This window comes from Capsicum annuum, chromosome 12 (genome assembly GCF_002878395.1).
Source record: "Capsicum annuum cultivar UCD-10X-F1 chromosome 12, UCD10Xv1.1, whole genome shotgun sequence".
Classification (NCBI taxonomy): domain Eukaryota; kingdom Viridiplantae; phylum Streptophyta; class Magnoliopsida; order Solanales; family Solanaceae; genus Capsicum; species Capsicum annuum.
The window spans coordinates 202722544-202737863 of NC_061122.1; the positions used below are offsets into that span (position 1 = coordinate 202722544).

Here is a 15320-nt window from a genome sequence, read left to right on the forward strand (position 1 = left end):
ACTTTAATATTTAATCACTCTCACTTTTAGTATCGGGCTCCAATATTATTAACTCCTACTTAGTATAACGCACATGACTTTAATTTGTAACTCATATCAACTTTAATCATGGCAAGAAGCAGTATTATATGAAAATTGTGTAAAGAATGAAGAACAAGATTATTTTATCAAAAAATTCAAGTTAAGGGGAGATTTGTTAAGATTTGCCATGAATTTATTACCTAATTCTAATTCCACACCATAGTTGTGTTTTATTTCAAATGGGTTCTCTTGTCGGAAAAAATCTTTTCCATAATTGATTAATCCTTACTTGGAAGGAGAAGTTTTGAACTTCTATAAATATGAGATTTTACTTCTCATACATAACATAATATCATTCACAATTTAGTCACCATAAGAGTCTTGTTTAGGAGGAGGCTTTCTCTGGGTAGTTTTATACTTCTTAATATTAATTTTCATCTTATATATGTTAGTGGTAAAAACTTAAGTTTTACCCTATTTTAGTTGACCAAAACATATTGAGACTATGCTTTTTAGTACTATAATTTTACTTTGTTGTGTGATTTATTGTTGAAGGTTTGCAATTATTAGTTTCTGCATGACACTCTATCGATATCGATCCCGACAATCCACACTAGTATCAACCACCTGAATTGTTATAAAAATATTATAACAAGGTTTCTTATGGATCTATTTGAGCTACATACTAGCCCAACTTTAGATGAGCTTAATTGAGTGGGTCACAATGGGCTGAGCTAACAAATTGACGGTCATATCTTCGTGAATTAATTGTCATTCCTAATTATCACAAGGAACTTTGGAAAAACTAACAAGAAGTGTAAATTGTTTGGTCATGTGATCATGATACAATTGAGCTCACATGAGTATCAATGGGTTGGCAATTCAGCATACTAGTTTTTTTATGCCCCTTCCAGAAAATGACAATTCTACAGTTAGATTGTGTATCCTCAATGCCAAATTTTTGGACATAAAGTTATATGAATGATAAATGAAAACCAACATTCAAATCAAATATCAACATCGGGTCTCTGCTATCTAAGAAATTGAAGTAAAAGATCACAAAATGCAACACAAACAAGAGCGAACCAGGTGCTTTGTTCAGAGGCTGAAACTAATAATCAGTTTTGAGATGGTAGAGGGATTGAAAGAAAGATTTTTAACCTTGCAAGCAATGACTTTTAGCCACTGCGCTAACATGTAGTTTAGCGATAAATTGCCTTTCTCAAACTTATCTATAATACAGGTGCTTTTACTAATCCTTATTTTTGGATGACCTCAACCCAACTCCCACCTCACCCCACCCCCTACACCAAAAAAAGAACCTATACCTTACTAATTAGAAGATGCTTCCCTTTTGTTATCCATGCAGAGGGTATTTTTAATGGGTTAGTGCCTAATGCCCAAAGAGATCGAACACCATAAACCTGGAGGTTGTCCTCCCAGCTTGTCGACCAACCAATATATATATATTAATTCTCTGTTTTAATTTATTTGTCTTATTTTTTATCTGTTATGTATTTTAAAATTACTGTGAATTACGATAATTAACGATTTAAGATATTTGAAGGACATAAAAAAGTTTATTGACTCTCGAAATTCTATAAACCATATAAATTAGGACATAGAAAGTAAAATACATTATTTAAAAATAGCCTAAAAAATATCATAAATCATATAATTAATTATTTAAAATATTATCAACATAAAAAATTGATTTATTCTTCATATACTATCACAATCACATAAATTGAGATAGGAGTACACATAAATCACATAAATTGAGATAGGAGTACACATATTATTTGAAAATAGTAGAAAGTAATATAATCACAATAATTAACAACTCAAAATATGTAAAAAAATTTGATTGACTTTCTAAACTCCATCAGTGTCACAAAAATTGAGACAGAGAGAGTAACATATATTATCTGAAAATTATGTAAAAAATATTATAAATTACAATAATTAACAACTTAAAAATTTTAAAGATCATACAAACATCTATAAATTATATAGAAAAATTAATTAACTCTCTAAATTAAATCAGTGATACAAAAATCAAACAATGAAATAACATGCATTGTCTAAAAATTATATAAAAGTATAGTCTATCATTAAAAACTCAATCGATAAAAAATTTAATTGACTGTTCAAAATTTATATGTATCATATAAATTGAGATCAAAAGAGTAACATATTGTATCTAGTTTTCCTTATATTTGCCCACCAACAAGCATAATCTGATATTATATGTTCCAGTCTGACAGGGATACTTCAACGATACGAAAGCCATGTCGAAGCAGAAAAAGAGATCTCTGCAGAAATCCAGGACGCAGAGGTATTTGATTAGCTGACTGTTATCAAGTTATATTCTAGTTTAATTAGAATCCTCTCTGGATACTTGAAGCGTGCACGTATATTTGAGTTCTCAATTAATTTGGTTACCATTTGCCTTGGTGTGATGAGTATTTCAGTAACTTTGAACATGCGTCCTTTAAAAAGAAAAAAGAAAAAAATGAGCAACCCTGAACTGGTGAGAAATCAAAATCAGGCCAGAACTATTTCCACATGAACTGTGAAATACTTGTAAATTTCCTTCATTTTTAATAGGTCCGAAGATGCTAAATATACACTTTACCATTGGTGGGCCACCTCTAGGAATGGAAGGTCCAAATTATAAATGATGTTTACTATTCGTCATAGTGCATCGCAGATCATGCTGCTGTTCGACTAAATGCATCTATCAAAAAAAAAATTCTTGTTGCTGGACTAAAATGAGTTATAGACATACATAGTATTTCGTCAAATCCTAGAATAATACTCTGACAAGATGTTAACTAGAGGTTCATTCATGTAGTTAATACGGGTGATCAGTAACTTATCATCAATGCATTGTGTATTCTGCAATATATCCACAGTAATCATTTGGGTGTTGTTCAATGTTATCTTGGATAGTCATATTTACATTTTTGGTGCTGAGAGTTTTCTAATCATTCTGAGGTGGACATAGCACTCTAAATACTCAAGTATGACAACGGGAGAACTGCTACAAGAAACAGAAAGGTAGTGATCTTATATTTCACGTCATTTCTTAGGGTGTGTTTGGTACGAAGGAAAATGTTTTCCATGGAAAATATTTTCCTAGAAAATGTTTTCTTGAAAAACAAGTTGATTTCTTACTTGTTTTCTTATGTTTGGTTAGTGGATGAAAAATATTTTCTAATATTTAGTTGGTGAATGAAAAAATATTTTTCAAAAAATATATTTTAGTGTTTAGCTAAAGCGTAATAATACATTTTAGAATCTTTTTTTAAAAAATAAATTAAAAAAAATTAAATTCTTTTTTTGGGAAGGGGGTTGGTAGGAGGGTGGGTGGGGGTGTCAGAATAGGTAGCAGCGGTGGGGTAATAAAAAGTTTAAAAAATTTTTTGTTAAATTTTTTTTAAAAAAATTGGTGGGGGAACGGGGGTTAGTAGGAGCTGGGTGTCAAGGTAGGGGAGTGAGGAGGAAGGGAAAAGAAAAATTTGAAATTTTTTAAAAAAAAAAATTAAAAAAATAAAATTTGAGGTTGGGGAGAGGGGGAGGGAGAGGGGGAGGGAGAGGGGGCCGGTAAGGGGGAGGGAGGGTAGGGGGCAAGAGAAAAGTTTGAATTTTTTAATAAAATATAGATACTCTCTCTGTCCCAAATTATGTGTCATTATTTCCTTTTTAGTCTTTCCCAAAATAAGTGTCGTCTTTCCTTATTAGGAAACTTTTTAAAGACACAATTACCCTTTTACCCTTATTGGTCCTACTTAATTAAAAAAAGAATATTGGCACATTTTTTGATAAAGGATAATTTGGTAAACTTTACCAAGTCTTTTCTTTTTTCTTAAACTCCGTGCCCGATCAAATGATGACACATAAAATGAGACGGAGGGAGTATTATTTTTGGAAAGGGGCTGGTAGGGGTAGGGGTGGGGTGGGGTAAGGGGTTGGACTAAGAAAAAATTTTGAAATACTTTTTGAAACAATTGAATTTTGGGGATGGAGGTAGGGGTAGGGGTAGAGGTAGGGGGTAGGGTGGGTTAGGGATAGGGTATTGGGGCGGGGGGCAGGGTAGATGATTTTGAGAATTGTATGAACATTTCAACTTTAAAGTGAGGTTGAAAGAGAGTTTTGGAAAAAAATTTTCTTACTTTTTGAAGGGAAGTCATTTTTCTTATATTTAAAGAAAATAAGTTAGTTTGAAAATTTTCAAAATATATAAGTCAACCAAACATAAGAAAATTGAAAAATATTTTCTGGAAAATTCCTTCATACCAAACACACCATTAAAGATTATACCACTTACGCTTGGTTTCAATTTGACAGACAACTTGAGGAAAATGTTGACGGTATCCCTGTGACTGACCTAATCCATTTGGAAAATGAACTTCAAACTGCTCTTGTACAAATCACATCTAGAAAGGTCTTTCTACATTCCTCTCTACCTTCCCTATTGGAATCTATGTCGCTCAGACTCTTCAAAAATGTTGATGGGTGCGTGTCGGATCCTCCAGAAATAGTGTGTTTTTAAAGAATCTGACACAGGTGCGGCAATATTTTAGAGAGTCTGAGCAACTGAGCTTGGAATTGCATCATTGGAACTCTAGTGTTTAAATATTCATAAAAGTGTACCAGCTTCCCTTTTCACCAAAGGGGGGTCAGAATTTTAACTAACGGGAGGGGTTCAATAGTTGAAGAAAACTTTGTTATTTCATATGTATTTCGGGTACATGAATCTATATATATAGATGCAACACCAACTTAAACAATAGTTCATGTATAAACAAGAACACCTTTGAAGTTCTTTAACACCTTCAACACAAGATTACTAATAATCTATTCAAGAAATGGGTTAGACTTCAGAAAATAGATGAAACAGAATTTAAGGTCAAGTCCCCGACTTTACGGAATGTCCTTAAGGAATAATTCCCCTCACTGTACTCGAGGTTATGGAATCGTTCTCCCAGGATAAAATGGCTTTCAATCCAACTATAGTGGTACCTCAAATAATTGGATTCGTCGAACTCACTCAACGATTTAATTGATCACAAAGAATGTTTTGAAGATAAAAAGAGTTTTTATTTCAGAAAATTTTTTATTTATATCAAACCTGTGGATGAAAGCAGGTTTATATAGCCATCAGATGCCGCTTCTGAAAGGTGGCAATGGTTCACTTAAAAGGTGTATCCTTTGGAAGATTCATGTCTGTTCATTCGAAACATTGTGTCTTTTTCTGAACAGACACAACTATCTGAACAGTCACCTTTTCCAAAACAATGTCTTTTTCTCAAAGGTTGTGTCCCTCCATTTTTTATTCACACCAATTAAACCCAACAATCCCCCATATGAATGGGGAATGGCTAACCTTTGTAAAACTTTACGGACAAGTATGTAATCATCAAGCAAAGACTGACTGCATCTGGATAAGTGGGTTTCCCTTTGAACTTTCCGTAGTGAACATGCATCAGATGCACTTGGTCAATCGGTAGATTTGATATCTTTGAACCGTCGAGCTTTAATGTACACCTAGACAACACATATCACACAGCCAACCTTTTACCATTTATGGTTCTCATGATTTTATTCTTTTCAGCCATGAACACATCCCAATTTCATGAGAGCTTAGAGAATAGGCCTTTACAAACATTTTCCTTGAAATAGCTTCCATTTCGCCTTCACATAGGTTATTTCTAAACTTTCAATCCTATAGATTAAACTATTTGGTCAAATCTGCCAAATTTAGATAATTATTAAAAGACTTTTCATCCTAAGTCTTATCTTTGTTTACTAAACATTGTCTACATCATAAGAATGGGTTGGTATTTTGACAATGTTAAACCTGTCAGACACAACTTTGTTTGATCTCCTTGAACCTAGCTCTTAGGATCTCCAGTCTACTAGGTAGAGTTACCACTATGCTGACTTGTCCTAGCCCTTAAACCCATTCCCTTGGATGTTCTCTCAACTCCCTCTCTAGATAAGCCTTTTGTAAGTGGATCCGACACATTATCCTTTGACTTCACATAGTCAAAAGTGATAATTCCACTAGAGAGAAGTTCTCTAACGGTATTATGTCTCTGTCTTATGTGACAAGATTTACCGTTGTACATCATGTTTCTTGCCCTACCTATCGCCGCTTGGCTATCACAGTGTATACATACTTGTGCCACTGGTTTGGGCCAATAAGGAATATCTTCCAAGAAATTTCGAAGTTATTCTGCTTCTTCACCGACTTTATCTAATGCGATAAATTCAAATTCCATTATAGAACGAGCAATACAAGTCTATTTGGATGATTTTCAAGAGACCGCTCCTCCACTTAGGGGTGGGCATATTTTGGTTTAAACTGAAAAAACCGAAAAACCAAAATTTAAATTTGATTTCGATTTTTCGGATTCGATTCGATTTGTATATTTAGAATTTCGGTTATATATATAACATAATATTATGTTATACATATATATATTATATAATATAATATTATGATATATATATATTATATATATATAATAAAATATATATATTATTTATTTATTTATTTATAAAATTTTGGTTTTTCGGTTTAAATTGAAAACCGATCCGAAAAATCAAAATTCTAAAATTACAAACCGAATCCAATCCGATCCGAAAAATCAAAATTTTATAAATAAATAAATAACATATATATATATTTTATTATATATAGAGAGAGAGATAACATAATATTATGTTCTATATATATATATATATATATATATATATATATATATATATATATAATATTTAGTAATTCACATTTACAATTATCATTTAACAGCAAATTCGCATACGTCGCAGGCTGTTTATGGATTGTTTTAGTGACTAAAATATTTTATGGACTATTTTGGTGACTTTGAACTGTTTTATGGACTATTTATGCAGAAAGTATGTTGTTTCATGGATTATTTTTACGAGTTTTGTGTTCTTTTGTAGACTATTTATGCAAGGTATATTATATATAATAATTAATGATGTTATGTATTATGTTAAGCTTATGATGATTTCATTTCGTTTCATCCATGTTGAGTTATTTATAATTATTTATATTTGGGAATGAAAAACAGGTTTGAAAAAAATAATTTTTCTAAAAAATTTCATCAATTTTAAATGCTCAGTTATGAAAAAGAGGGGCTAACTACTTTAATAATTCAAATCGAAATAAAAATCCGAAATAACCGAATCGAATTTGTAAAAACCGAACCAAACCGAATTTATTTCGGTTTGATTATGAATGTCATTTTTGTCAATCCGAAAATCGATAAACCGATAAATCGAATCGATATTAAATAATCAAACCGAACCGACCGAATGCCCACCCCTACCTCCACCGATAGTAAATACATATTCATTCATGGATTTTACTTCATTCGATCAGGTGATCCAATTTGCATCGCTATATCCTTCAAGTACCACGGGATATTTATTGTAATGCAAAGCATAGTCTTGAGTGTATTTGAGATACCCCAAAACTCTTTTCATCGCCAACCAATGAGTTTTGTTGGGATTACTCGTGTACCGACTTAACTTACTAATAGAGCAAGTTATGTCTGATCGTGTACAATTCATTATATACATTAGACATCTCAATACTCTTGCATACTCCAATTGTGAGTCACTTTCACCTTCATTCTTTCGAAGTGCAAAGCTCACATCCAATGGAGTCTTGGCAATACCGAAGTCCATATACTTGAATTCGTCAAGTACCTTTTCAATATAATGAGACTTTTACAATGCCAATCCTTGTAGAGTTCTATGGATTCTTATCCCTAAGATCACATGCGCAACTCCAAGGTCTTTCATATCGAACTTGCTCTCGAGCATTCGTTTTGTTGCATTTATGTCTGAAATGTCTCTACTGATGATCAACATATCATCCACATACAAACAAACAATGACTTGGTGATTTGAAATGTCTTTAATATAAACACATTTATCAAATTTATTAATTTTGAATTCGTTTGCCAACATGGTTTGGTCAAACTTTGCATGTCATTGCTTAGGTACTTGTTTTAGTCTATAAAGTGACGTAACAAATTTACACACCTTATTTTCTTTTCCTGAAACCACAAAACCCTCAGGTTGTTCCATGTAAATTTCTTGTTCCAATTCTTCATTTAGGAATGCGATTTTCACATCCATTTGATGAATTTCAAGACCATATACCACCGCCAAGGAAATTAATATTCGAATCGACGTTATCCTTATTACCGGCGAGTATGTATCAAAGTAATCAAGACCTTCTTTTTGCCTTGTATTTGTCAATAGTACCATTCGTTTTCATTTTCCTTTTGAAGATCCATTTAGATCCTAAAGGTTTATTTCCTGAAATAAGATCAACCAACTCCCACGTATGGTTGCTTAAGATTGAATCAATATCACTATCGACTGCCTCTTTCCAAAATGATGAGTCCGAAGATGTCATCGCTTCCTTAAATCTTTGAGGCTCATTTTCTAAGAGAAATGTTACAAAATTCAATCCAAACGAAGTTGACGTTCTTTGACGTGTACTACGTCTTGGATTCTCATTATTATGTACATTCTCACTTGGTTCATTTCAAGGTCATTTAGAACCTTCACTAGACTATTCATTTCTAGTTTTATACGGATAAATATTTTCAAAGAATTCAGCGTTATCTGATTCAATTACCGTATTTTTATTAATATTCGGATTTATAAACCAAAAATCAACAAGCTTACTACTTTTAGCATATCATATGAACACGCAGTCCACCATCTTAGGTCCTATCTTAACCCTTTTAGGCATAGGAACTTAGACCTTTGCTAGACACCCTCACACTTTGAAATATTTCAAGTTGGGTTTCCTTCCTATCCATTTTTCATCAGGGATTGATTGTGTCTTACTATGGGGAACACTATTGAGTATTCGGTTGGCTGTAAGGATAGGTTCCCCCATAAGTTTTGCGGCAAACTTGAATTTATAAGTAAGGCATTCATCATTTCCTTCAAACTTTGATTTTTCTTTTCCACAATTCCATTAGATTGTGGTGAATACGGGGCCATAGTTTGATGAACGATTCCATTCTCTACACATTTCGGCGAAGGGAGATTCATATTCTCCGCCCCTATCACTTCTTATTATTTTTATCCTTTTCTCTAACTGATTTTCTACTTCAGTTTTGTATTTCCTAAACTCATCTATTGCTTCATCCTTACTATTTAGCAAGTAAACATAACAATATTTAGTGCAATCGTCAATAAAAGTTATGAAATACTTTTTCCCACCACGTGATGTGTTAACTTCATATCACAAATGTCAGTGTGGATGAAGTCTAAGGGATTGAAATTCCTTTCAACGAACTTATACGGATGCTTAGCATACTTTGATTCCACACAAGTTTGACACTTTGATTTATTACACTCAAAGTTTGGCAAAACTTCTAAGTTAATAAGTTTTCGTAATGTTTTATAATTAACATGGCCTAGTCGTTCATGCCACAAATTAGGAGACTCAAGCAAGTAAGAAGAATTTGAAATTTTATTGATTTCAACAGTCATTACCTTCATTTTGAATAGGCCCTCATTGAGGTAGCCTTTTCCTACATACACTTCTCCTTTACTAAGTTTTTTCGAAAACAAATACATATTTGAATTCGTTCTTGTCTAGAAGTGAAACAGAAATCAAGTTCTTTCGTAACTCAGGAACATACAAGACATTGTTAAGTATCAACACTTTGTCGGAAGTCATCTTCAAGCACACTTTTCCTGTTCCTTCTACTTTTGCAGTAGCGAAGTTTGCCATGTAGATTTTTTTCTTCTACTTGAGCCGGAGCGAACGTCGAAAACAACTCCTTGTTAGCACAAATATAGTGGGTGGCACCAGAATCCATCCACTATTTGCGAGGATTTCCCACCAAGTTGCATTCGAAAAGCATAGCTCACAGATCATCCATTTCTTTCTTAGACTTAGACTGATTTGTTTGATCCTTCTTCTTCCCTTTCTTTGGGACACCGACAACGCATAGACTTGTGGTCAATCTTGCCACAGTTGAAGCACTTTTCCTTGAATTTCTTCTTGGGTTGATTGCTTTCATTTCCAGCTTTCTTTCGCTTTTTAGAGTTGTTTTGGTCATCTTCTACAATGTTTGCTCCACTCATTGCACAATTGCCTCTTGACCTTCTTTCCGTAGCTTTGTTATCTTCTTCAATGCGTAGTCGTACAATCAGATCTTCGACTGACATCTCCTTACGTTTGTGTTTCAAATAGTTTTTGAAGTCTTTCCACATAGGTGGTAACTTCTCTATTATTGCCGCTACTTGAAACGCTACATTCACAATCAAACCTACGATAAAGTTCATGTGAATACTAAGAACATTTTTAAATTGTTCAACAATGGTATTTGTCAAAATCATATCTTCCACTAGGAGATCATAGATGATCACTTGCAGTTCCTGCACTTGGGAAACAACAGACTTCTTGTCTATAATTTTGTACTCCAGGAATCTTGCAACAAAGAATTTTTTAGTTCTAGCATCTTCCGTTTTGTACTTCAGTTCTAGCGCTCCCCATAACTCTTTTGCAGTCTTGGTTCCGCTATACACATTGTAAAGGTCATCTTGGAGACCACTCAAGATATAATTCCAGCAAAGGAAATCTAAGTGTTTCCAAGCCTCCACAATCACGAAGCGTTCTTTTTCAGAGGTTCCTCGGACACCTCCAGAGGTTCCTCAACCGTGAACCTTTGAAGACAGAGAGTTGTGAGGTAGAAGAATATTTTATGCTACCATCTCTTGAAGTCAATACCCGCAAACTTTTCGGGTTTCTCCGTCGGTGCCATAGCTTGTGGAGCATTAGTACGACTCGTCGTGGCAATACTAGTTGCCGTCATAGTGTTCCAGCATCATGCATTTGACTATTAGTCATCATTTTTCTATCACCGCAAGACAAGACCTTAAGTATATCGAAATACTTATTAAAAAATTGCAGCAACTTTAAACACTTCTTGGTTCTAGTTTAATGATGAAGTTTTTATGACTTTCAATCGTCAACCGAATGATCTTTAACTTGTGATGAAGATTTTATTTCTTCAAATCACTAATTAAAGTCAAACGGAGTAGAAAGCTAAAAGCTTTCATCTCCAGAAACTAAGCTATACAAATTCGAGAAAAAAAAACTTTAGTGAAAAAAAAATTTCATCAAACAAGCAAAAAAAAATTTTTTTCTTTTTCTAAAATTTATTCCTTAAGATTGTTGTTTCATGTGTATTTCGAGTACACGAATCTATATATATATATATATATATATATATATATATGCAACACCAACTTTAACAATAGTTCATGTATAAACAAGAACACCTTTGAAGTTCTTTAATACCTTCAACACAAGATTACTAATAATCTATCCAAGAAATGTGTTAAATTTCAGAAAATAGATGAAACAGAATTTAAGGCCAAGTCCCCCAACTTCACGGAGCGTCCTTAAGGAATAATTCCCCTCACTGTACCCGAGGTTATGGAATCTTCTTCCCGAGATAAAATGGCTTTCAATCCAACTATAGTGGTACCTCAAATAATTGGATTCGTCGAACTCACTCAACGATTTGATTGATCACAAAGAATGTTTTGAAGACAAGAAGAGTTTTTATCTCAGAAAATTTTTCATTCATATCAAACCTCTGGATGAAAGCAAGTTTATATAGCCATCAAATGCCTCTTCTGAAAGGTGGCAATGGTTCACTTAAAAGGTGTATCATTTGAAAGATTCATGTCTGTTCATTCGAAATATTATGTCTTTTTCTGAACAGACACAACTATCTGAACAGTCACACCTTTTTCAAAACAATGTCTTTTGCTCAAAGGTTGTGTCCCTCCATTTTTCATTCACACCAATTAAACCCAACAAACCTAGCCAAAGGGGTTCAACACCTACTATAGATACATAAAAAATAATTTTAATTATGTATAAACAATATATTTATTTTTTATCGAATGGGATTGGAATGAACCTCTTAGCCAAAGGCTGGCTCCGCCCCGCTTCTCACTGCCTTTTTTGCTTTACACTAGAAGCTGTCACAACATCATGTGTTTTTCAGACACGACAACACTTAGGTGGAGTACCTCAAATGTTGTTCTCAGTCACCTCTCCCGTAACTCTATATGTTCTAATGTTTTGTCTCATGATTTATTTTATCATTCCAAATGGTGAGAAACCATAATTATTAGTGCACTCTCCCAGCTATACGTGGTTTTCGGTTAATTTCTCTTTTGTCTTTTTATAAGCATTTGCATTTGTTTTTTGAATAATGTTTCGACTTCAGTAGTATTATCTGGTTCCATTTGAGTCAGCACCTCAGAATGAAGCAAGTCTAAAAAGTTTTGTTTTGTGCAGACACATTTGATGCTTGAACGTATTAAGGGTCTTCATGAGAAGGTACGGTTTCATATTCAGTAACTGCTGAATACTAGTTTTTCCTAAAGTCATGAGTTTGGTTCATCTGTTTCCAACTGTCTGTCTGAACTACACCTTGATTCCCAGAAATTTGACTTTCAGATCAAGATGCATTAAAAAAAAGAATCTTTTCATCCTATGTTGCTCAAACTTTTCAAAAATAGGTATGCGCCGAATCCTTCAAAAGCTAAGGCTATGCATTTTGGAGGATCCAACAAAAGTGCGGCAAAAATTTTTGCAGGGTCCGAGCAACAAGTTGAAATCTTCCTCTCGGTATCCTTGGTTTCAACCAAGGACTAGTCAGGAGTATAAGGAGGCACAAAACATCCAATTGTCCTCGTCAGTTTCTTGATAGGCTGGTCTAGAAGCATGTTAAGACTTAATTGACTACCAGACTTATATTCTGGGCTTCTCTGTTGATCAAATCTCATACGATTGTCTTTGCTTCTTCAAGTCTGAACGGAGTTAATAGGCATCCCTGCTTTCTACTGCTCTATGTAGCTCTTTGTAATCAATAGCTCTCATCAGATATCTTTAATTATTTTAGTATAAATTGATATCATGTTAAATTTTCCAGAGAGACTGCACATGATCCTCCTTATTGCAGGAAAAACTGCTGCTAGAGGAAAAGAAACAGCTGGAGAACAATGTAAATATTACCTCATAAAATCTGCTCTCCAATTCTGCCATCACAAATTCGACCCCTTTTCGTGTTTTTTTTCCTAAGTTGGTAATTAATACGTGCATTAATGCCCATGCAGATGGCTAGGATGCAGAAAAACAGAAAAGTGAATGAGACGTCTGACCTTCCACAACAGAGAGTGACCCTGAATTTCTTCTAGTAGTTCTCATTGTATTTGTCAATAGCCAGGGGAATAACCTGCAAAGATTAGCAAAAGTCAAATGTTTGCAAAGAATAGAGTCAATGTTTCCAGAAATTGCTAGTATTATGCAGTTTCAACTTTCAATAAAACTAATTATTCAGACTTATTCTTGTTTTTATTGGATGATGATTAATTTGTTTCTGTACTCTCCCTGAAGTTGTATAATGGGCTCAAAAGTTTTTTTGAAGAATTAAACTCAATTCTTGAGAAATACTCATACACACTATATGCTATGTCTGGTTTAGCAGTGCACTCATTCCCGTTACAAGAATGAAATGATGCCCCAGCTTGACATGAGATTGAGACTCCTTACTACTCGCACCAATAGCAGCATTGAGTGGCCGGAAACTGATTGAAAATAACCGCCTCACATAGTTTGAAATTTACCTTACTGAGCTAAGGGGAAACAACGCATAAATGGTTGCCTTGCAAAAGGTTACTTGTGCAAATGCCTAACAACAACTTAGTAAAAATACAGCTTGAGCAGAGCTTGGAACCAAAATTTGATACTTATGAATTTGAAGTTTTAGCTCTTCTAAATTACTAAATGCTAAATTAAAATTTTGTAAGATTCAATAATTTTTTTAAAAACGAATTCAATTTTTGAACCAAAATTACTGGTCCGATCAAACAGTAACTAACAAACTGGCTTCGACCCTGAGCCTGAGTCGGATGAGCAAAAAACAGATATGCATAATAAAGCAGTGACATGACATAATATATTAAGAGGCGTTTGGTAGACTGTTTTAAGAATAATGCATGCAAGTATTATTAATATTTTTTTGATATATTTTTAGTCTATGTATAATTAATACTTGTATTAATTATATATACTCTATTGTGTATTGAAGTACGTATCATTAGTAATGCAATGAATCTAAATACATGCATTAAGATGATTAAAAACATAATTATCCTTTAAAAAAATTTCATAATCTTTATATATATTAAGGATATTTTTATAAAAAAAAAAAAAAAATCTTTAGAAAGTATGTGATTTATGTTATTTTTAATTAAAAAAAATCAAACATCCTATGAGAAAAATACAAAAATACAAGTATAACTAATACAAACATAGCGAATATAGATATATATCATATTTTACATTATTCTTATACACTCAGCCCAATTATTCTTATACCACTGAACAAATGACCCCTAACATCAACTAGTGAATACTTCAGTATATGCATTTATGCAATTCGAAGTTCAGTCATCCACAACAAAAAAATTCAAAACATCGAAGAAGAGGGATCAAACAGAGGGAAATTTGGATTTTAAAAAGAGTATAATCAAATAAATTTGAACACTCGATCGAAATATTAAAAAAAAAAAAAAAAAAAAAAAAAAAGAAACCCAGTAAACAAATCAGATAATCGAACTTACAGATTCATGGAAAAATATCTGAAATATCTAAAAGACTTTCCTCTCTGTGGGTTTCCATGTAAGTCACGGTTCTAGAGAGAACATAATACGCTTGTTCATACGCCAATCAAATATATATATATATAGGTATTGGAGGTGCATGGCCTGTGCCGGGCCCAATACAATAGACATTTTTTAGAGATACAAATATAAATATATATTGATTTAAAATGATAACTTTTTAAATAATAACTATTTGATGGTACTCACTAAAAAGTAAAGTTTTATAAGATAGTTTTTCACATGATAAGAAAGTGTGATATGTCGTGTAGTCAGACTATTTTAATTGTTTGATGATAAGATTGAAACTTGTTACAAAATATAGAAAAGACGTAGAACTAATATTCATAGAATTATTTCATACAAAAATTGGGACAAAAGATACTCCAATTAACAACAAAATCTTGGATCATCTTCTCAAAGGCAAAACACTTATAAATACAGATATTGAAATGTTTTGAACCACTATTAAGTTAAGAAATCTAGATATCTAAATATAACAACAGTTAGAATTGAGGTGGCAGCGCAAAAAATAT

General features: G+C 33.0%; 1 protein-coding gene across 2 annotated transcripts in view; it reads left to right on the forward strand.

Annotated features, from left to right (window-relative positions):
• The window catches only part of LOC107849667 (protein MADS AFFECTING FLOWERING 5-like), a 21387-nt gene extending 8014 nt beyond the window's left edge, over positions 1-13373 (forward strand). The window contains exons 2-7 of one of the 2 annotated variants that reach the window (XR_007048405.1): positions 2281-2359; positions 3032-3084; positions 4375-4471; positions 12416-12457; positions 13053-13124; positions 13237-13373. Coding sequence is in view for 1 of the 2 variants with exons in the window: in XM_016694223.2 (XP_016549709.1) it covers positions 2281-2359; positions 3032-3084; positions 4375-4471; positions 12416-12457; positions 13083-13124; positions 13237-13317 (394 nt within the window). In the remaining variant the exon portion in view is untranslated. The remainder of the gene's footprint in view (positions 1-2280; positions 2360-3031; positions 3085-4374; positions 4472-12415; positions 12458-13052; positions 13125-13236) is intronic. The other variant, XM_016694223.2, reaches the window with a different exon arrangement.
• The last annotated feature ends 1947 nt before the right edge of the window (positions 13374-15320 follow it).